At 44.1% G+C, this 22,341-nt stretch overlaps 1 protein-coding gene across 3 annotated transcripts in view; it reads right to left on the reverse strand.

Annotated features, from left to right (window-relative positions):
• MLXIP (MLX interacting protein) overlaps positions 1-21,925 on the reverse strand; it is a 45,523-nt gene extending 23,598 nt beyond the window's left edge. For all 3 annotated transcript variants that reach the window (XR_004243623.1, XM_032127717.1, XM_032127716.1), the window contains exon 1: positions 21,528-21,925. Coding sequence is in view for 2 of the 3 variants with exons in the window: in XM_032127717.1 (XP_031983608.1) it covers positions 21,528-21,898 (371 nt within the window). In the remaining variant the exon portion in view is untranslated. The remainder of the gene's footprint in view (positions 1-21,527) is intronic.
• Between the last annotated feature and the right edge of the window lie 416 nt (positions 21,926-22,341).

Raw genomic sequence — 22,341 nt, forward strand, 5'->3', positions numbered from 1 at the left:
ACTTGCAATACTATAAACAAGTAAAAAGTTCTCAGCCTAAACAAAAGCAACCAGAATGCCAGAGCTGCCAGTAACAGGATATTAAACGAACATTTTTTCACATATTTGGCTCACCATTTCTTTCCTCCCTTGCTGACACCACAACTCCCCTCACACTCCAGTACTCCCACAACTCTGACAGTAGCAGAGAAGCAAATGCCAGACTTCAGCCAAGTGACAGGTGAAGAAAACCAGCTCTGCTCTTTCAATTTTACTACTATATAAAATGTCAGTTGTGGCAATAGGTTGTAACAATGCACCAGCAGGTGAGTTGTTGCCCGACTGCGAAAATTTTTTTTTCCTCCTTGTCCTCTTTAAAAATAAACTGCAATGCTCTTGTATGCACAACGAAGCAGATGAAGAGACCAGGTATGAACCACACTAAAAGGATCATTCCCAGCAGCAAGAGAACAGGTATATGACCAAGTTGTGAGCCCTGTCCATGCCCAGCTTCCCCTTTGGGGTGTAGGCTGTACACTGGGCTATGCTACAAGGCTCTGCTGTGGCCTTTGGGATGCTGGTGCTTGATAAAAAATAAAAGTATAAACAAAATTTGGTATATGAAATAGAACATCAGCACTCCCAAGACAAGCAGACTTGCTGGAGCAAGCAACTTCACTGACTGGGAGTGAGAGCAAACCATGTCAACTATTAGCAAGGAATAGAAAACTCACTGTTAATGTATTTTGCTCTCTTTTCTCTGTCACTGGGCTCTAAGACACTCAGTACAATCAGATCTGTATGGTCACAGTCATTTAGGAAATCCTTCTGGATTACTTCTTTTCAGTAGTGCATTCATATGCCACTTTTTGAAATACATCTCCCAAAACTCCACTTCTAAATTTCAAGACTTTTAGTTTATGGAAAGATCTCCAACTATTTTATCTCACTGTTATCCAGCCCATGTGTCAGGGCAGAGGGTGGATCTCCACCCATTTAATATTTCTCCCATCACTGCAAACTGTCCCAACACCTTCAGCGTTCACTGCACAGCCAGCTCTGCCTCAGAACCACCGCACACCTTATCTTTCCTTCTAAACCCAGACTAAAGCACATCTTTTCCTGTTTCTCATCTGTACATTAACAGTTTGGAGACAGGAGATTACCGTGCTGATGCATCACCAGCACTGACAAAGTGCCCACATGCCTTTGAGTAAGAAATCTGTCAACTTAATGTTCATCTCTTCTGTGTGACTCGACAGTTTGCCAAAGCAACAAAACTCTAATTATCTGCACTCAGAATAACAAGAGCAAATGCTTTTCTATAAAAAGACTAAAAGGAACTGTAATCAAGTCTGGTACACTCCTTGCATCTTCAAAGAGCTAATTAAAACTGGAATTAAAACACAAATAGTTTAAAATATTTTCAATTACATTCTTAGAAAATGCTAAACAAGACTAGTACATCAAAAGAAGGAAGTGATTAAGAACCTATTCTTAAAATAATTATTATTTTTAGTTCCCATGGGAGCAAAACACAAGTCCAGCTTGAGGTCAGAAGTGAAACGACTTCAGCCTCAGTGGAGAGGAATCAGCATGAAACTGACAACAATATTTAGACACTATTCCAAATTCCAAAGTCAATGGACAGTTAATTACTTTGAACACTGTGACTGAGAGCAGCTGCCTAACTGAAAGCAGGCTTCGGATTTTAAAGCAGCAAAACAACAGAGGAAAAAAGGAAAAAACCCAAACAACTGGAGACACCATCTGGCTGCTGCTCCTGCCAGTTCTGTAAGACCACGCCAACTCCTAGAGCAAATGTGGAGCAACTTCCCAACAAGTCACTGTGTACCTGCAGTACAGCCCAACAGCACACCCATGGTCCTGCCCCCTCTCCAACAGCTGCTGCAGCTCTGCAGGGATGCTGCTTCCAACCAGGGGAACAGGAGAACATCCCAAGGGAGAATGGGACCCAACAGTGCACTGTACAAGCCAGGACAGCTGCACCCACAGCATGTGGGAATGCTGGTGCTGCACAGAGGGTGCCCAAGCTGAGGAACACAAGGAGCCAGGCTCGAGGGTGCATCCTGCAGGGAACACTGCCGCCAGAAGCTCAGCTCATGCAAGCAATGCCGGAGAAAGAGGTGACTTTCATGTTCTCCTCGCTATCACACATAGCATAGCAAAGCAGCTGAAAGCCATCTGACAGGTAACTAGCAATGCATTCCAGCAGCTCAGCTCAGTTTCCCATGCAGAAATCTCCACCTCCTGAGTCCAAATGCCCTCATCAAGTGATTTGATCACAGCAAACCAGCCAAAAGTGCTGGAAATCCACTTGGACGCAGTTGCCCCAGCGTGCTTTGCAGGAGTCGCCGGGCTGTCACAGGAGAGGCTACAGCCACCCGAGGCTGCCACTTCCATTTGCTGCAACTTTCACCTACAAGTCCTCAATACACCAAGAGAGGCTGGAGTCCATTCCCAAGGTTTTTTTACGTGCTGTTTCCCAGCTCAGAAACCTCCTCAGGCAACTGGGATCCAAGCAAGCAGACAAGTAACACAGTACTGATCTCTCACAGCTCTCCATTTGTAAAATGCCAGTGAAAGCAGCTGTGTTTTAAAACAATTAGATACCTTCAAACATCACAAAATTTGCAACAAAGTACAAGAAACAGATATCCACTGTGAGAGTGTGATCCAATTCCCTTCAACACCTTTGATTTCTAATTTTTTCTTCAATCAACTGAAATGTAATTAGGGAGCAGCTTTGTATTCTAACAGTACCCTGACAGCATCCACAGTATTAGAAGCAAAGTTTTGCCTCTGAGAATCTCATCATTTCGTTCTAGGTTAATAACACTCAGTTAATGATCTTGCGGGATATTTTAGTGATGCTTTTGATTCAGTAGAGACAAGGCAAAGGGGTTACCTTCTTTCTTAACAGACACACGTGAGATGCCATTCAATGCTGCAAAATTTAAACCAGTAGCTCTCCCTAGCACTGAAACAACACTAATATTAATTAATAAATTCAATGAGAAACTCCTTCCAACATCTGTAGAAGCACGATCAAGCTCTGAGATGACTCACAACAGAAGAATTCCCTGTTCTCCTCCCTTAATCAGAGGATTTTAAGATGGACTTCAGTCAGCATAAAACCACATGACAGAAGCACCCTCCGGATTTGGGCAGAAAGGGACACTTATCTGTATGCAAACCCAGAAGAAATTTGGGGATTCTTCATTAATTATTAGCATTAAGAAACACCAGCATTTTAGGAAACTGTTTTCTACAAAGAGCACTGAAGGGGCAGAGAAGCAGACTTTAAACTATTAAGATAAATTCCATATATCCTCCACTTAACAGGTGGTTCAAATACACGTCGACTAAATGGAAACTATATGGTATAGTACAGCACAGCTTCTGGGTTTTACACAGCTCAAATGCTTTATTCAGCTGTTTCTGATTCAACTTGCAGTTGCCCAGTTTTTATCTCCCTCAGAAACGCTCACAACAGTACCACAGCCTTATGTTTAAATCCTTTTCTAACAGAAGGCAATAGGGAGGATTTTGCTGTAAACATCAGCCTGAAAAATCCCCTTTTCCCATTCAGAAAAATCCAAGTTCATTCTCCATACCATGACATTTAAAAGTTGCTGAGCAGGAATTCTAGCTGGGAAGTGATCTTGGGATTGTAGTGAACTAAATGCTACACCAAGTAAGAAACCTTTAAAATACCCTCTGAGGGTGGAATGCAGGATCTCCTCCTTAAAGTAAGGAAAGAGCGAATTACATGCCCATGGCTACAAAGTGTTCGAGTGACAGTGCTAGAAGTAGGACACGAATTGCAGGGACAAGGAAAATCTCTGGCTACATTTGGCTCCCTAGCTCAGGAGGTGTTATTTTTTTCTCTTGCACTCAGAGAGCACCTGGCCAAGATCTATCGTAGATGGAATTTAAACACAAACCTCCAAGCGCTGTGGTTTAGATTCCACAGGCCTGTCCTGCTGCCCAAGTATGTACTCCCAGCAAGCCCAGCAGATAGGCTGGAAAGCAGCTACTGTGTGTCCGCAGGAATCACTTCTACAGACCACTGGAGTCTAGTGTGCTATGGTTGTAAACAAATTATTTTGGTTTCAAATCTGAATTTTGTCAATTCAGTCTACGGGAACAAGCTACAGAGAAGTCCTGTGTTTTCCTGTTTAGGTAACGGATTCCCACTGCCCTTGTGCTAAAACAACTCTTTTTTGCCTTATTAGCTCCAGCCTCAAAACCCACTTCCTCTGTGCCTTCCCCCAGTTCCTTCCTGCACATGATCATGCAATTTTTTGAGGTAGGATAAGAATTTTACTTTTATTACAAGTAATGGCAATAAGGCTCTTAATTTAAGTAACAGGACAAAAATCTGCTTTGGTAGTACAGTAGCTAAATAGATTAGCTTTCCCAGCAACACAGAAAAGGAACTTTCTGGCTCCTCCCCAGCATTTTTTTTTGAAGGCGTGGTTTTAGTTTGTTTTTTAATCTCCAATCTGTTTTGTTGGGGAGTTGGGCCTGTCAGCTCAGCTCTCCAAGAGCCAAAACTAACAGTATTTCCCCAAACAAAGGTTCATTCAGAGAATCAGATTATATGCATTGTGTGTTGAAGCAAAGGGGCATGCAAGAGAAACCAAAACATTTCTACACGGCGTGAATGTGTGTAGGACTGGCGAGGAGACCGCGTTTTAGCATCTTACTATTCCTGCCTACAATGTTAATCCCAGCTGCAGCCTGAGGATACTAATCCCAGACAGAGCTCATTTTAAAAGCCAGATTTAGGGCAGGTCATTTGCTTGGTTACCTGGTTCATCCTCCTTACCTGAAATCCTCCCACAGTAGCAGGCTCAGCGTTGTGGAGGGATGTTCTATTCCCCACAGACCACAAAGGACAGCAGGGAGCTTTGTGCTGAAGTTAAATCAAACATTTTAAAACAACCAAAACGTCCCCTCACTATTTGATTTATCTCCTTTTAAAAATAGTACTTCCATCTTGAAGACAGAGATATTGGATCAGAGAAGTATTTTTCCTCTGTCATGAGCATTATCTATTAAGAAGTGTTAGAAAAATAAAAATGAAGATCAAATTTAGCCACTGGCAAATTGGAATTGCAACACCTGCTAAGGAACACGTTATCTGGACTGATTTCACGCAGGCATGCTCAGGTATGCACCTCCTGAAATGGAACAGGAAAGTAGAAAGGTCAGCTGTGTGCCAGAAGCAAATACTCCTGTCCCAACAAATCCACAAGAAACTTTGATTTATTTATATTATAAATTCAACGCTATTTTAAGCTTGGAAATTTAACTTAATTTGCATAAATGAAGGTTTGCTGTGCCTGGGCTCTTCCTCTGATAACCTCGTCTACACCGGACTCAGGAATGACCAGGCAGGTGTTGTGCCAAGGCAGCCTCCACAGGGAGAGCTGAAAAACTCATGTTTTGAGAGCATTATCACACCTACCCGACAGCTTTTCATACCACCATCATTGTGTCAACCAGGGAAGGGAGCCTCATGCTGCAGTTTTAGCCAAACACAACATGGACAAGGTCAGCTTGTGCAGGAGGAGGCTGCACACACAACCTGCAGCTGGGAAGACCACTGAGAAATGCCTTCGCCAGATGCAGGTTTCATGCAGGTTATGAAAGGGTGAAAAGAGCACTGGGCAAACATAAAGAACAGTACAAATATCAAAGAGACTTGAAGGCTATAGTGTCCTTCAGCCAGTGGTTATTTAAAGACTCAGAATATTTAGACAGTTTCTCATTTCCAGTCAGAAATCAAAGGATATTTCTAGAAATGTTCCTGCTTTTCAGACACTTGTCCAACAGTGGCTCACTTTAGTACAGAACTGGAACAGCAAGAAAAGAAAAAAGCTTAAGTAATGTCATTAATATGTCAGCCAAAAGGCTGAGAAAATGGGCCTTACCATCACATCTCTCACCACTCACCCTCCCAAAACCTCTCCCTGATCCCTGCTGTCCTTAACTTTGTCCCTTTACAAAAGTCACATACTTTGTAGCTTTATAAACATTAACACTTTATAAAATGCCATACACTTCCACTGTCAAAAATCAGGACCTTCTTAAAGAACTACCAGAAACCTCATCATGGAAAAAGAGGCTGACACAGAAGTGACACAGTGCTCTGAGATCCAGGCTCAGAGGCGAATCCCACCCCTTTCATTGCCTAAATCTGAAATGCCATGATGGAGAGCTGCTGCCCATGGGCACAAAGTGTGTCAGTGGCAAAGCAAGGACAGAACACCAGCCAAACATATCCTGGCCACACACCCCACACTAGAAATGCTACCAGCAAGAGAAAGCTTTAGCAAGGATTAGGTTTACATTTTTCACATCAGATCAGTACATTTGGTTTTCGTTCTTTGTCAATACATTTGGTTTTCCTTCTTTCTGAAGTGATTCCTGTGCTCTCATGCATGGTGGAAAGAAGTGACATTTTTAGAGCTGCTTCAGTATAAAGGGAAGTAATCCTACTTACTTCAATGTCTTCAAATTTTCCACTTCTTCCTAAGACTTGATTTCTGCCACTGGCTTTTCATCAAACTTCTCAGAATCACAATATTCACTACAAAGAGCTGTTTCCCAATACAGATGATCAGGAACTGATAGGGTTTTGCAGTACACCTCCATTTTCATTTAAAAGGATGGCTGTTGGTGAGGACCCTGTTGTATGGAGAGCTATAAATGTGTCAGGATCTTTTTGAACATTAAGGCCCCAGCCTAGATTAATGAACTGATCAAGATGTGATGATCTGGGACTTAAAAGATTCTTCATACACGGAGCTTCTGAAAAACCCAAACAAACCCTATCAGCATGGCAGATCAGCCCAGCTCTCTGAGCAGCACACATACATACCACCAGAGCCCAGAGCTGTTTACCATGCTCGAGAAACATGAAACCAACACTTCTTGTGCAGAGGATACTGTAACATTCTCTGAACAACATTACAAGCCTATAAATATACTGCAAAACTTCAGGGATCTTATTCTGAAAGTGCCTTAAGGGTTTGCAAAAGCAGAGATGCTCCCCCAGCTCTCCCCTTGTGACACAAAGCTTTCATCCCAGCTGTCTGCAGCCAGCTCCCTGCAGCTTGAAAAACACCAGGCTGATTCCCAAATTCAGTTATTACAGACTCAAGACTGCAACAACACACACAGTTTATTCAAAGTTTACATAAAAGCTGAACCAGAAACTACAGAAGAGACAGAAGCAGGCTAAAGGCACCATTGTGTTACTACTGAAACTACTCAAAGATCAATCAAAATCCCATACAAAGATGATGCAGGGAGAAAACTCCTTCAAGAATTAACATAAAACAGCCTGGAATGTGGAGAGAAAAAAAAAAACAAAAGCCTCTAAAAGGTCATGTACAACTCACTGGAAAAGTGTCCACTCAGAGCTTTCTTGGATCTGTGTGCAAACAAGTGCTTTGGCCATGCTTCAGCAAAACCAGCCCTTCAATTCATGGTGAACATCCCATGGCCCTGTGCATGGTCCTGCCATGGAGGCAGCCACATCTCAAACACAGCAGTGAAATTCCCCAAGATCCACCCATACAAGACCACAGACTCCCAGAAAGGTTGAACATTTAGAGAACACAGACTGGAAAACAAACTTTCACTTCTGGGTCACCAGTCAAACGGGAGCTGTGAAGATTTGTCTGCTGCAATGCAGGAAAGGCTGTGTGAGTGACCCTTCCTTAATTAATTGGGACACGGGGCTGGCAGGAAAGCAGCTAATGCTCCTGCCACATAATCCTCACCACGCTTTTCCCAGATGGCTCTCGTGGCCTGTCTAGGATTGGACAGGCCAAGGGCAGTGCCAGGTTCCCACACGCAGATGGAGAGATCATCCCTGTCCTTAGTGGCTCCAGTCTCACTGAATTGTTGGGTCTGTGACTTTATAATGATGATGGTTATGGTAACTATGCACAGCACAGGGCACTGATGAATGTTTCATAGTAGTTAACTTCATAAAGCAGTATTCAACCTTACTATATGTGGTGAGTGTCAGAGAAAGACCTTGTTTTACTGCATCATACCCTTTAAAGTCATTCCCTTGCTCCCAGTAGCCACCATGATTAAATATCAAGCAGCAAAATGGTTCAGAAATTCTCATACCATTCACCTGTGCACCAGCTAAAAGCTGGACTGACTTTCTAATGGACTGGGATGGTTCATGTCCCAAAGCAAGTGGTGACTTCACCAGTAAAACATGTGACAGTATCAGCACTTTCACAAATCTTACTACAAGCAAAACAACAACAAATTCACTAAATGACCCTCACTCAAGTCTTTTCTTTGAACCGCGTTCTTCCTATGCGCCAAAATCACATAAAACCAGCCTCAACTTTCATTCTGTAGAGTCCTGTCCTGGGGACATGACAGTCCCTTGGGAATGCTCATGTGAAAGGTAAATAACACTTTTTACATGTTTATTGCTTTGGAGAGAAGCAACCTCTTAAATTTCCTAGGATTTGTCTCCCCATTTCCAAAAGCCTGCTACATCCACCCAGCCTATAATCACCACATGCCAAGCTCAGACACCAAGCCTACTAATGTGCTAATAAAAACTGCTAATAAAAGTTTTAGTCTCCTTAAGCTCTGCTAAGATTTTTACTGGAGATTTGAGGGTTCTACTTGTACGACTGGATTCTAAAAACAGATGGGATCCACGCTGAGTTCCTAAACAACAGCCTTCACAGACCAAAATTTTATTAGAAACAGTAATGAATTAACTTTTATTGCAGAATTCTATGCATCTACTTGCAGAGCTAAGCTGTGCTCTTCAGTAACATTTGCCGATTTGATAAAGTAAATGCAATTTAATCCCATGGTTTCCATTAAGGGTTAACAATTTCACACAGCATGAGAGACAGACCAGGACTTAGGAATGCCTCTGGTTCCCATGGGGTTTGATTGCAGATTACCCCTCCACACAGGAGGAATGACTCAGATCACAGCTTCATTCCAGTCACAAACATACTGGCTCTGTGCTTTCACAAGACCCTGGAATACCCAGCACCTCCAGGCAGCCTGTGAGGGAAGGCAGCAGCACAGAACGGGGCTGCTACCACAGAGAGCAGCCACAGCCACACACTCTGGCCTTATCTGCAGCTTCCAGAGACCAAATGCTGCCTGGAATTTTTTCCCAGCTGATACTAAAACACTGTGTAGCTCACTCCAGCACTTGGCACCTGCTTAGGAAGAGCTGTAAGAACACCCACCCAGGGTGCCACAGGTCCAGCCTTCCCCATGCTCAGTCCCAGCAGTGGGTGAGCAGGTGCTTGGGGAAGGGCCAGAACAGGACAAGCTTGTCCCTATGGTGTTCCTGCCAACTCCCAAAAACCAGCCCCTCTCAGCTCTAAAGGAAAATTATATTAGCAAGTATATTAACTCACTCCCTAGAAGTGAACTGGAAGAACTACACAGGTTCTCTTTTTGCTGTTTATAGACACTTTCCCCCCCCCAGCTGAGTATGTATATTGATTTGGCAGGTCTCTGCTTTGAAAAGGGAGGGATAATGACATTTTTAGTAGAGAACAGCCACTGTGGTGACTACTGCAACAGCTTGGATGCCTCGGCTTTTGGATATATTGCTTTGGTTTCCCATTTATTTCACAATCTCTGTTTCTATTTTCAACAGGTTTTAGGTGTCAAACATGGTTGCTAATAATTACCTGACGTGAGTACAGTTTCCTCCTTGAGAATATTTGTATTCCTGATCAAGTCAGTTCTCCCATCCCAACACTAGATTCATTTGGAGTAAGTTGACGACATGCAAAGAGCTTCTCTGGCTCTGTAACGGATCTAAATATTTCACAACCATATCCAAATCCTTTGACTTAGTCCTTCCTTTCTAGAAGTTTCATATCCTCTAACCCAGAAGTCATTTTTGTATGTGTTCCCAGGTGGCAAACCTGTTCCCCCCTCTACAACCCCTGCACTCAATTTTCTTTCTCAGAAGCCATGTTTTAAAGAGCAAAAGCAAGTAGGTCATTTCTTTCACTGCTTCACACTTTCCCATATCTGGCATACCACCAGCATATTTTCTATCTAAGTTCCCTCAACCTCCATCCTGCAGGAACAGATATTTAGCAAGCAAACAGAAAGCTGGACTGAGCGGTGCAGATAGCAATATGCAGGAGTTTGTACAGGGAAACAGTGATACATTCTCTGGACACTGTACAGGACGAGCTAACATGAGAAGCATGACACGCAACATCCAGACCTTGGTGTGCTGCTAACAGACAAGCACATTTCAGAGCTCATTCCTGAATCCACAACACAGCTTAGCAGGACCAGGACTTCACTGTGTTGCCTCTCACTCAAATACTGGGAGTTCTCCTGATGCACAGATGTCACTGCAAATATTAACAACAGAGCTTGACTAGCCATGTCTAAGCTTACTCAGACTACAGCTTCTATATAAACATACAGAAATTCATCAGGATGAGCAGAGACTGACCATCCAAGAACAAAACAAATTATATCGTTCTTTGCTCTGGAAAATGTGGCAGCAGATAATACCCATATCCAATGACTGGCAGATCAGGAATGCAACATCTTCCATTGCCCTCTTCCTGTTTGGCACTTCCTCTCTAACAGCTGCCAGACCCACAAGCTCAGGTATTTCCTTTCTACCTTTTTAAGTTTTCCTTTTTATGTGCATGCCTTTCTTTTTTTACCTTGATCACTTCTGCCTCCAAAGTAATGGGTTTCAACAACTAACACAGGCTAAATCAAGTGTCACACCACAGCACCAAAAGCAAAAGTCTGCATGATAAAAAGATAATCACGAGCAGTCACGGACTTGAAAGAAGAACCACAAAGACCTGAGAAGCTCTTCCACTATTCTTGCTCCATTTGGTCTCTGTCTCTTTGTGAATGGTCTAGACATTGAGGATAAATAGAATAGTACAGATTTAAGAGCAGTGTAAAATCTGGACCCAAGATGCAGCAAGAAGAATTGAGCAGAATAGCCTGTGATGGCTCACATTCACATCAACATACTAAATGCTGTGGGCCTGAGTTATTTTTAGGTCTGTTGTGAAACCCCACATTCCAGCTGCTCCAAAGATACACCAGCACTACCACACAGGCCTGGACTCTGTATCATCAGCCTGGCTGGCTGGAGTGAGTCTAACCCTTGCCCTACATTAGAATTTTGGCGCCAAGGCAACCAAGTCCCTGGCACAGATGGGGTGATGTGGACAAGAAAAGTGTTTTGGACAACAAGCTCACATGGGCTGGGGAAGGGTTTGGCTGTTGGATACAGAAGTCACTGAGTTGCTGCAGCCTGGCCAGAGGTCTCCCAGCCATGATGGCCAAGGTCACTTCAGGCCAGGATTTCGAGTAAACATCCCATGCTAGAGAGTTCTGAAAACAATTAATTTGGCAGATTCCAGAAGCAAAGCCTCCTTCGTGCCTCTGCAACGTTTGCTTGAATCTCGTTGTGCAGACATGTCTCTCATAAAGAACAACCCTGCTGATCTCTGAGGAGTAACAGGCTCCACTGCTGGAAGGAGCAGTGAAAAGAAAAGGCCTCATCCTGCTTGCTGCAGATCTGTTCTAGGCAGCAGTACAAGCTGCAACACAAACTCCTCAGGACAAAACACTTGCACACCTTTCTTCCTTCGCTCCCTCTGCCTGGCAGGACACAGGACCAAGGTCCTGCACTCACCACAGTGATTCTAATGACACTAAAGGCTCTGCTGTTCACACAAGCACTCAACACAGACACCTCTGAGGACCCACAGCGGCAGGGCTCTCAGAATACCAGGGCAGATGCAGCACAGGACAAGGCTGGGATGAGCAAACATCCCTCACGGAGGGTTCAGGACAGGTCACACTTGCAAGCTGCCACCTTCCCCCCAGATTTGCATGACCCAACTACAAACAATGCAGCTGCTATCTCATTTCCAAAACCAGTACCAGCAATCCTCTTTCTTAAGAAGAGCAAACCTATTACACAAGAGCAAGGTTATCTGGATCTTCTCCTTACCCCCTCAGTCACCCTTAAGGTTCCACTCTTCAATTCTTGTTCTTACTCACAAGCCAGCCCTACGACAAGTAAACCCCACCCCAAACCAGCAAAGATAAGACCACCCTTTATCTCCTGAGATGGAAGAAGCCCTTTCAAGCTCACACAGAAACAAAGCTGTAAACAAGCATCAGACCCCTGTACTTGAATAAGGACAACTTTTCATAGACTAGGGGTGATCTCTCAACCATTCTTCCCCGTTCCTTCAGCTGAAAGCAGCCTCAACTCTCCTATTTCTGCTCTGAACTGTCCCCGCCAAAATTCTGCATAGGGAAATATTGTTAATCTGCAATGAAAGAGAAGCACAAACACCACACAGGTACTCTACCCATAAAGATAGCCTCTACTTGCTCTGGTGTGGTATAAACGAGTAATAAAGATACCCCTGGAAATCCAGAAATCTCCCACTATAATAAAAAAAAAGCAAAAAAAAAAGCATTTATCTCTGTATGTAGGAAGACACTACCACATATAAAATTAAGCAAGAAAAGGCATTAAATATAGCAAAGAAGACTGTATCCACTGCTTCCTTGCACTACACCATCAACTAAACTAGAAGTAGAGAGATGAAAAGGTCTCTAACTGTGCATTACTGTTGTAGATAATGCGCTGCAAACACAAAACCATGGAAAAAAAGCTCTCTAACAAGTCATTGAAATTTTTCTGTGCTTTTCAGGAAAAGTGATCAATTCATTAAGCAGCACTGCTTAGCTACTTAAACAGCTGAACCCTTTACTCACATCATGGTAATCACCAACCATGCCATGGGTTATCTGTAGGTCAGGAGTATTCTGGCAAAACACACTAACATATCACTAATTGAAGTGAATCAGATTCTTTCACTAATACCCTGCTACATGATAATCCAAGCAGTGCCCTGCAAGCCCTTTCCATCTGGCATGTCACCTTTTCTCTTACAGTCCCACAGGTGACAAAGCAGCCCTGAGAACCACTCCTAACACTGTGGGCTTAGTACCTACATATACCTTGCAAGTGGCCATGGTCTGGATAACCAGCCCAGGGAAGGAATCTTTTTCCTAGGCCTAGATGGCTTCCTATGGTCCTTTCCAATCCCATTTTCTATTATCCACTGATGTCACAGCTGGACAGCAAACTAAAAATATTAATCTTTCACAAAGGTAACTACTGCTGAGCTTGCTCTTAAGCAGCACTCAAGAGTTTCCACACCTTAAGGCACAAAGTGCAATCTGCTTAACAGAGAGGGAACTGCAATTCCCCTGCAGCCATTCACACCACACAGAGGTATCACCCAGGCTCTCCTTAACACTTGCTCCTCAGAGGCATTAAGCCTGGAGGAGACCTATAAAAGATCATCACATGTATGGGAATGGCAGGAAGATAAAACACTACCCCCACCGAGTTCAAGCAAACTTCTGCTCAATCCAGCAGCAGATTTAACACAGGCAGGCGGAGTCCAGCAACTGCAGTGCATCGAGCCAAGGCAGGAAAACAGTCAAGGAGCCCTCGTCATTTCTGCTTGCAGAGTAAAAAGTTCCCAAACAGGCAGGGTCCTCCTGCTGCCTGGAGTGGCACATTCAGCTCCTGAACAAGCCTCTCTTGCAGAAAGGGGTCATGCCTCCAATGGCTATTAACCATTTGACAGCTCAGAGAAGCTCACACCATTTAGACCTCCAAGCCCAACAGAACAACAGAAAGGTTTTCCAGATTCTCCAGAAGGCTACTCTCAGCAGCACACTCAGGAATCCAGAGTGATGCTCCAGATATTAAAGGTTTTTTGGTGACTGCATGATGAGAGCAATGATGCCTCTCAGAACCAGAATCAGGGCAGGGAGCAGGTGCTTCTCAGGCAGTTCAGTAAAGGCCAAGGGCATTCAGCAGAGCACTGCCTTCCAGAAGCATTACGATTGCCCTTCAAATATCAGCCTGGTTTTATTACCCTGTAATTTGTATCTGTAGGGTTCCTCATCCTTAGCAGCTTTTCTAAGGGAGGAGTCAGTAAGCTGCATACCTTCTTTGTTATCCCCTCTGAAATCTTTCTTCCATTTGTCCTCTTTCCTTTATCAAGTTTGTAGCTGAAGTGTCATCTTTGACAAGGCTTCCTTTTAGACTCCTATGTCAGCTCACTTCTAAACTTCATGCCTTTGTTTCCCCCTTTCAAAAAGGCCAGCACACATATCTGGGGCTCTGAAGTGCTGAGACTGTTTTTGTCATTTTCAGAAGGGAGAAAGGGAGGAAAAAGCAGTAACTGATTTATCTAAGATCAACAGCCAAGAAACCAAGGGTTAGTGAAGAGCTTTGTGCTTGTGTGTCACAAAGTAAATAAGCTGTGGCAAACGCACCCTGGAACATTTCCCATGGCAATGGCTGCTTTAATTACCAAGGGATGGCTACATTAATTATATCAGGAATGACACCAAGTCAGAGTGTTTTATGTTCAAAACCAATCAAAAATGACCTTTTAACTCCCATTTGAGCAAAAAATCAAAAATTATTTGAAAGGACCATGTTCAGAATTTCTGTTCTGATACTAAAACAATTAGAAGCAATTTCTGAAGAACCTTGCTTTTCCTAACCCTGTTTTTCAAGCCTTCCTGCTTCAGAAGCTGTGACAATAGTGTAACTCTAGCTTGCACTAAAAACAATCAGATTCAGGTTTTTCCATCACTGTCTGAAACACAAAGAACCAACTCTATTTTCTTTGGAGGCAACTGAAACAAGTACTTTTCTTAATCATCTTCATAATTGTTTTATGGACATGTTAAAGGTTTCCTTCCCAGAGCGAAAGGAAAATTGTATGAAAGCTGTAAAATATTTCTATAGCCATCAAAGAGTTTAGAAAGCTTGTCTTTTTCCTCAGAAGTAGCTTAGAAGTTTTGTCTTTAAAGAACTGTTTGTGCCAGTGATATTAAGATATCAAAGGGCAGATGAGGGAAACTGTAAATGCAATTAATTTCTGCATACAAAGAAAGGAAGTTGCAAGCATATAGCCTGTAGTCTGTTAATTAAAAATAAAACACCAGCTTAAACCCAAACTGGTCCAGGTTTCTCAACTGATAAGGTTTTGTTGTTGTTGTTGTTGTTCTGTTTTTAAAAGAGAACCCTTTCTCTCCAACAGCAAAAGGCAGCAGGACAGCATGAGAAGAGCCAAACCAGGAACTCCAGATCTCCTGCCCCCATCTTACTGCTTGATCATCCATGACTTCCATATCTGGGTCCATCCAGCTCATGCTCTCCTTTATCAGGCACACTCTCATCAAGCGCTTCCTATCTAACTCTCCCATCACAGATCAAAGCATGGCGAATAAACACTGGACTTCCCTGACTCCAGCCACACCTTCCATCATCTACCCTTACTTTCCATATATTCTTCCCTTTCAATCCTATTTCTCCTGCCCTGAACAGGAGAACATTATAACATTCTCTTTTCTCCCCAACTCATCAGGATCATTCACCTCTGTCCTTTTTATCAGATCTCATCTAAGTACAACTCCAACCTCTTTTCTTCTCGAGTCTCCACTATCATTAGAGACTTCCCTTTCCTTGCTGTCATTCCATCCACCCCTGCTGCTGGATGTTTCCTCACTCACACGGGTTCAGTGAGTTTGTAAGCCAGGCTCAAACCCACCCAGTCAGCTGAGACATCCTTTGTTTGACTTGAATTTTGCAGTGTCTTATTTTTTCTTTCCTGTTTCCATCCCTGTGGCCTCTGTCAACACTATCCAGCTCATTGTGTGGCTTTATCTTGGCCCTTCTAATTCACTCAATGCATTCCTCAAAGATCCCCATAATTTTACTCCACATCTCAGTGAGCTTCCAGCCTCATTCCTTGCCCCTTCAACTCTGCCTGCTTTACAACAAATCTCTGAGTACTCTTATTAGGGGAAAAATTCCACCCACCCGTAACAACTTAAAAGAGTTCACTCTCTCCTTCAAGCCAGTCAAAATGCCTCTGACATCCCAGCAATGCCCAGCCTTCAGCTCAAAATGGCCACAAAGCTCCCTTTATTCCTCCCCACCCCTTCCCAGCTTGCAGCATCACTAGATACCCTTTTGTTTGATTAAGACTAATCATAGCTTAAGGACACACAGTCAGATAAGCAGCTGCTCAAGTGACTGAATATCAACTCTGCTTTCCAAAAGAATGGAAATTTTTTCCCCCACATGGGAAAGTAACAAACAAGAAAGGTTCAGTGACCTACTAAAGGGATGAGTGGAAAAACATGAGTAAAGCCAAGACCTGAATTTTGGGTTTCTTGGCTTTGATTCCTCTTGCCACTCAGCAGAAAGAAATAAAAACAGGTAAGGGGGGGAGAACTGAAAATCAACGTATTAATTTCTGTTGCCATTCAAAGCACATCATAACCCCACAGCACAAAATCTTCACTAAAAATAATGCCAAATCTCAAAGTTCAGCCAAATTTTTTCACACCACGCAAAAGTTCTTGAGAACTGGCAGTCTGAGGACAAACTAGTTCCCTCTTCCCTATTTCAGCAATCCATCAAAAATTATGATTATGAAATCCATGTTGTATTTAAGCCAGAAAACAACATCTGTTTACTGAGTAAAAACACAAGACGATAACTACAACAAAACATGTAGATTAAATGGTAAATCAAAATATTACAACAGTGTGCTTTTTTAATGAAAAATGTGACTACCGTGCCCCGCACCTCAATATTAATACCCTGCACAACCAGGTCCACAGAAACCAGCCTGCACAGACACCAAAATAGCCAGGAGCAAAACAAACAAAATTGTCCCTATATCTAAACCTCTGCCTACAGAATTTGTCTGTTCTTCCTGTTGTCATTTGTAGCCCTGAAGACACCAAAACCTTAGTTTGAACCAAGGCGTTCTCACACTACCACTACTCAATGTTTACTTTGGCAAAGAAATGCGTCTTTGAAACAAGAACAGCTCAGCAACCTTTCTGCAAACCATCTTGAGGTTCAAGGTTGTCAAGGAGGAATTTCAAAGTGCATCTTACACAGAGATTAAAAGGTTGTCACTGTATCAAGCACCTGACATAAGCAGGGTAAGAGGCTCAGTACCAATGTTCTGATTCATACGGCATCCTTGCTTGAAGGGACCCTTACTATGGTTAAAAAATACTTTATAACAGCAACTCTGCTCAAGTTTGGCTAATTCAGAGGGTGAATACAGGTGTTTTTATCAGAGTAGTCTCTACAAGCAGCATGTGAAATATGTAACTAAATTCTGGAAGTTTTTAGTCTCCAAGTGCTATCAGCACTGCTGAGAACTTCCCCAAACACATGCTGCACTAACAAAGAATGCGTGGCAAAGGTGCTCTGGAAACAAGCTGACCCCTAATGTCAGTCCACTGAGGAAGGGAATATTTTTGGCTTACATCTACATGAAGTGAAGGAGTCATATTGCTAAAGAGGAGAGATGAAATCTAGAAATGACCTGGCAAGCTGTTCACAAGGCAGCCTTTGTCCCAGTTCCCAGACCCCACTCTCCTGCTTTGTGCAGCTTGAGCAAGCAGGATCCAGAGGGTTTTGGACAAATGTCTCATGCCAACATTAACACTCTTACCTCAAGCACAACACCTGGCATGTTCCTTAAGCTCTTTATTAAGAGGTGAGAGAACTCTGAGGCTACTTAAGAATAAATGAGCCCACAAAGCCATCTTCATCTACGCTACCATGCCCGACGCTAAGATGGGCAATGACTGACATAATAATATATAATAATTTAAAAAGAACATCACCCAGTGTGAGTAGTATCATTAATAATTCCTACAATAAAGCTTGTGCTGTGTTTACACAATGTACATGACCTCACACACATCTGAGGAGCCCATTCGTTCCACTGCAGGATTGTCTCCCCAGCACTGCACAAGAAGGGAACCTTCACACACAGAATTAATTATTTACATGGTCTCAGAGCCTCATCAACCTCTTATTTCTTCAAAGGGTGTGTATACAACACACTGGCTGAGTGTAACGGAAATCTGCACTGTCTTTTATCCATTTTACACCCAGAGAAAATAAAGAATAGTTTTAAATCTACTTCTTCTGGGAGTAATACACTGTATTTCCTACTCCCTGCAATAATTACATTAGTCATTTTAGCAGAATTTACCTCTCTGTACTAGAGATAAACGAGCACAAGGTCACTGATTCCCAATATGCATTCTTAAGAGCTCCACAAGCAGTTCAGAAAAGTTCCTATTTCAGGTTTTGAACCTTAAACTATGCATCATTCTTCCCAAAGCAGAGCTTTCCACAGGGCAGTCCAATGTCCCATATTCCAGACTGTCAGGGTAACAAATGGTTTACAGTGCCCTTTTGTAAAGCACAATTTTTCACCTCACAGAAGTCTTCAGCCTGCATTCTACATGGAGCTGAACATGATTCTTCTGCTGGAGACAAGAAGTCTCCAAAACAAAGAGAAAAAATTGTTCTGACCCAATCTCAGGGAAAAAAAACCTTCATGATATGCTGTTATTGGAACAGTTCAGCTTTGGGAAGCTATTTCTGGGTAATGTAATTATTTGGATAACAGTAAAGTTATTAGAGGGCTTTACTAAATTAAATATCAAGATGGCATAACATTTTACTTAATTCTGCATATTGTAGGTCATGTAACCAGGAGCACAGTTTCTCATTAGAGCGAGCAGCGTCAAAGGTCTTTCTCTTTTTGAGAAGCACATTTTTTAAGACCTTTTTGACTTTAAAGTGGCCTGCCTGCAACAGGTCAATTCTAGCTACCTACATGTCAAGGTCTGCAAGGTCACATTGGTTTAAAGAGCTGAGATGAAGGGGCTAAAAGGGGAAAACCAATGTTCTTTTACCTCTGTCCGTGTGGTACTGCTCCCACAATCAATCTCAGCAGAAAAACGGGAGACATTTTAGATAAAGTACAGCCCACGTGATGCCTGTTGTAAATCCCAGTGGTTATAAGTCACTTATTAATTTAAAAAATTGTTTTAATCTGCTCACTGTACAGGGGAGTATGATATAGGCATATTTTTCCCTCTGGAATGGCTTATCTGACATGAGACTTTTCAAGCTGTGCAACTGGATATGTGACTGAAACAGCTGTGATGAAAATTAGAATCATGTTGGTTTGTACTGCTCAAAGGCATGAGGGAACCACTTCCCTGGTGTTCAGAAATAACTTTTTTTATCATAAAAAGTTTGATCATTAACAGCACAAAGCCAAACTCAAAAAAAATTTACAGCACAATTAAAAGAGCCCAGGTTACACCACAAATCCGTGATCCGGCATAAATTTGGTCACTTCCAAACAAACCACCCGAGGTAATGACCCAGGTAATCTAGAAAAACTTTTTCTTTCTAGTCCATCGGCAAAGCTAACGGATACCGCACATTCTACTGCTTCTGTTTAAGACTTTAAACACTGAAATACCAGCAATGAGCGTCACGTGTAAATAAATATTGCACAGAGAGCTCCATTACTGCAGCTTCCGCGGGTTTGTGTTTAACACGGCTGCATCGCCCAGCTCTGCAGTCAGCTCATGCCCCCACAAAACAAAAACCACACGTCTTCACCTTTGTGTTACAGTTTTTGGTGCTGGCTTCCACACCCCCAGCTCTTTTCTAGAGTGAATTTCTGTCCAGCAAAGTGGCACGGAAAACACTGACATAGAAATTGCATGTTTTGTCAGTGCTGGATCTGACAGACAATAATGAGAAAAGTACAGCTGAGGCAACAGCCACAAAAACATCCCCATAAACCAGCCAAGATCAAATCCAACCTGAGCAGGATGTGGACAGAGAGACCTACAACCTACAGGCTCAATCATTTGTTAAAAAGATCATTTCTCATTTCATAGCCACATTCATCACCTCAAATCAGACTTTCCAGAATTACTTTAATCCTTTTTAGATCCAAGTTTACAGTTGGTTTGTTTGGCAGATGTAGACAATGTATCCCAAAGCTGCTGACTAAGCAGGCTGAATTCGGGCAGGATGCTTCAGGGCTGCAACTCAGCAAACCCTAAGCTACCCAAGGATAGAAGCATTAAGAATGTGCTTTTCTTTGGCAGCCTCCAAGAAGATATTTTCTGCACCTTGCCTCATGCTATCACCAGCAACCAGGATAATTTTTTTTTTTCTGAAATAAATTTGGTGCTCAATTTATTCACCTACATCAGAGCTCAGTACTAAGTGTAACAGCATCATTCCTTTGCAATAGACATGATCCTCAGTTTCAAAAATCCCAAGGACACACTAGTGGAAGCACAAAATAAAATAAAGGTGATAGAGGCCAAGGAGCAGATGCACATGAGCAGTCCAGCTCTGTCCTTCATAATACCTGTGGTTCCTTTGCAAGTTCCTCCCAGCTTGCACAATAAAGGCAGATTGATTAATTTTTAGTTAAGGCTTACATTTTTATTTCTTTTGTAAGTGCAAAGTATTTATGTCCACTGTCGCACACACCTTATCTGAGGTTCGGTCTCTCTTCAGTAACTAATAACATGCTTGGCCAATATTATCAAAATTTTAAGATTAATTTACATTACATCTTCTGGCTACTATACAGAACAGATAGTTCTTCTATTGTTTCTTCTTCATTGAGCAATATTTAAACAGAGGAATTTGGGGTGGGCAAAGTTAATTTTCTTTTAGCGAGCTAATGTGGTTCCTAAAGATGAAAATAAATATTTCTGTTGATATGCCAAGAGGCATTTTCCATCAGCCCTTTTAATCAACTTCCAAAATACGCTCAGCAGAGAACATCAGATTGGATCCGGTTTCTGCTATATCACACTGAACAAAAGACTCGAGCAGACACACATCTTTCCAAAACACTTCTATTCCACAGCTCTGCCTCCATTTTGGATGACAGACAAAGGGGATAAACGTGAATATATCGCCTTATTGAAAAGATGAAAAGCACAACTGAAGTCTGAGCAAAAGGTGCAGATCAACCCAGGAAGTGCTGCTGCCAGCTGCAGCCACCGCAGGAACAAAGGAAACAGCGACAGAGCCCGCTTGCTTGACTTTGTTATAAAAATACAATTTGGGGAGGGGAAGAAGGAAAATTGGCTGGGTTTCACATCGAGCGGGGCACTTTGCCCTTTAAGGGTTTCTGTTTAGCACTAGAGGCTTCCACTCGCTCCCAGCCTGGCCGCGGGATGCTGAGGGTTTCCAGCGGCACCAGCAGCCAGCCGGGGCGAGCGGGACCCCATCCCTCAGCCCTCACGACGAGGAGGCAGCGACAGCCCCCCCCCCCCCCTCACCCCGAGCCTCAGGCCTGCGGAAAAGCACCCGCCGGGATCCCCAAGTTCGCTGAAAACAAAAGCGGCACCGAAACCCCGCGTGTGGGTCGGGCCGGGCCGGAGGGTCCCCGCTCGGCCTCGCCCCCGCCCCTCTCACGGCCCCGGGGCCCCGGCGCGTTCCCCCCGCCCAGCCCGGCTGGGGCTTTCCCCGCGGCCGGGACTCGCTCCCGGGGCCGCTCGGCCCCCGGCGGTACCTGTAGGCCAGGGACATGCACTCGAAGAGCTTCGTGAGGGACGCGTCGATGCTGAGGCGGCCGCCGGCGCCGCCGCCGCCGCGGGCCGCCCCGAACTGGTAGGTCTGGCAGGTCTGCTCGTTGACCGTGTCGAAGTCGTAGCCCTTCTTGGGCGGGTGCTCACTGTGAGGCGACGAGACCATGAAGTGCCCCGAGTGGATGATCTGTGGGCCCGGGGGCTGCCCCCGCCGCGGCCCGCACCGCCGCCCCCCGCCCGGCGACGCTCCGCCATCGTCCGTGTCCGACGAGTCCTCGTCGGGCTCCGTGCGGGGGGACAGCGGCCCCGCCGCCCCGAGCAGCCGCGCCGGCCGCATGAACACGTCGGCGGCCATGGCCCCGCTGCCGCCGCGGCCGAGCCCGCGCCCGCTCTGCGCCGCCACCGCCCCGCTCCGCCCCGCGCCGGCCCCCGCCGCGCTTAAAGGAGACGGAGCGGCCCCGCCGCCGCCCTGCCCCCGTCAGCAGCGCGGCACCGGGGGGGCGGAACGGGGCATACCCCGAGCTTCCACTGGGATCACCAAGAAAAAAAAAAAAGGGGAAGGCAGTACTGCTGCCCTCTGCCAGGAATTGCCCGCCCACTCCTTCTGAGGATAGCTGATTCAAATGATCCAGCGGGGACTTCCATCCAGCAGGATTTTTTTTTTTTTTTAAACCAAACTGAGACACAAAAAGTTTCACCTCAACGTGAGGAAGAACTCCTTTACGTTGAGAGTGGCAGAGCACAATTCTCCCTTTCTGGAGACTTTGCAAACACACCTGGATGCGTTCCTGTGTCACC

The sequence above is a fragment of the Corvus moneduloides genome, chromosome 18, assembly GCF_009650955.1.
Source record: "Corvus moneduloides isolate bCorMon1 chromosome 18, bCorMon1.pri, whole genome shotgun sequence".
Taxonomy (NCBI): domain Eukaryota; kingdom Metazoa; phylum Chordata; class Aves; order Passeriformes; family Corvidae; genus Corvus; species Corvus moneduloides.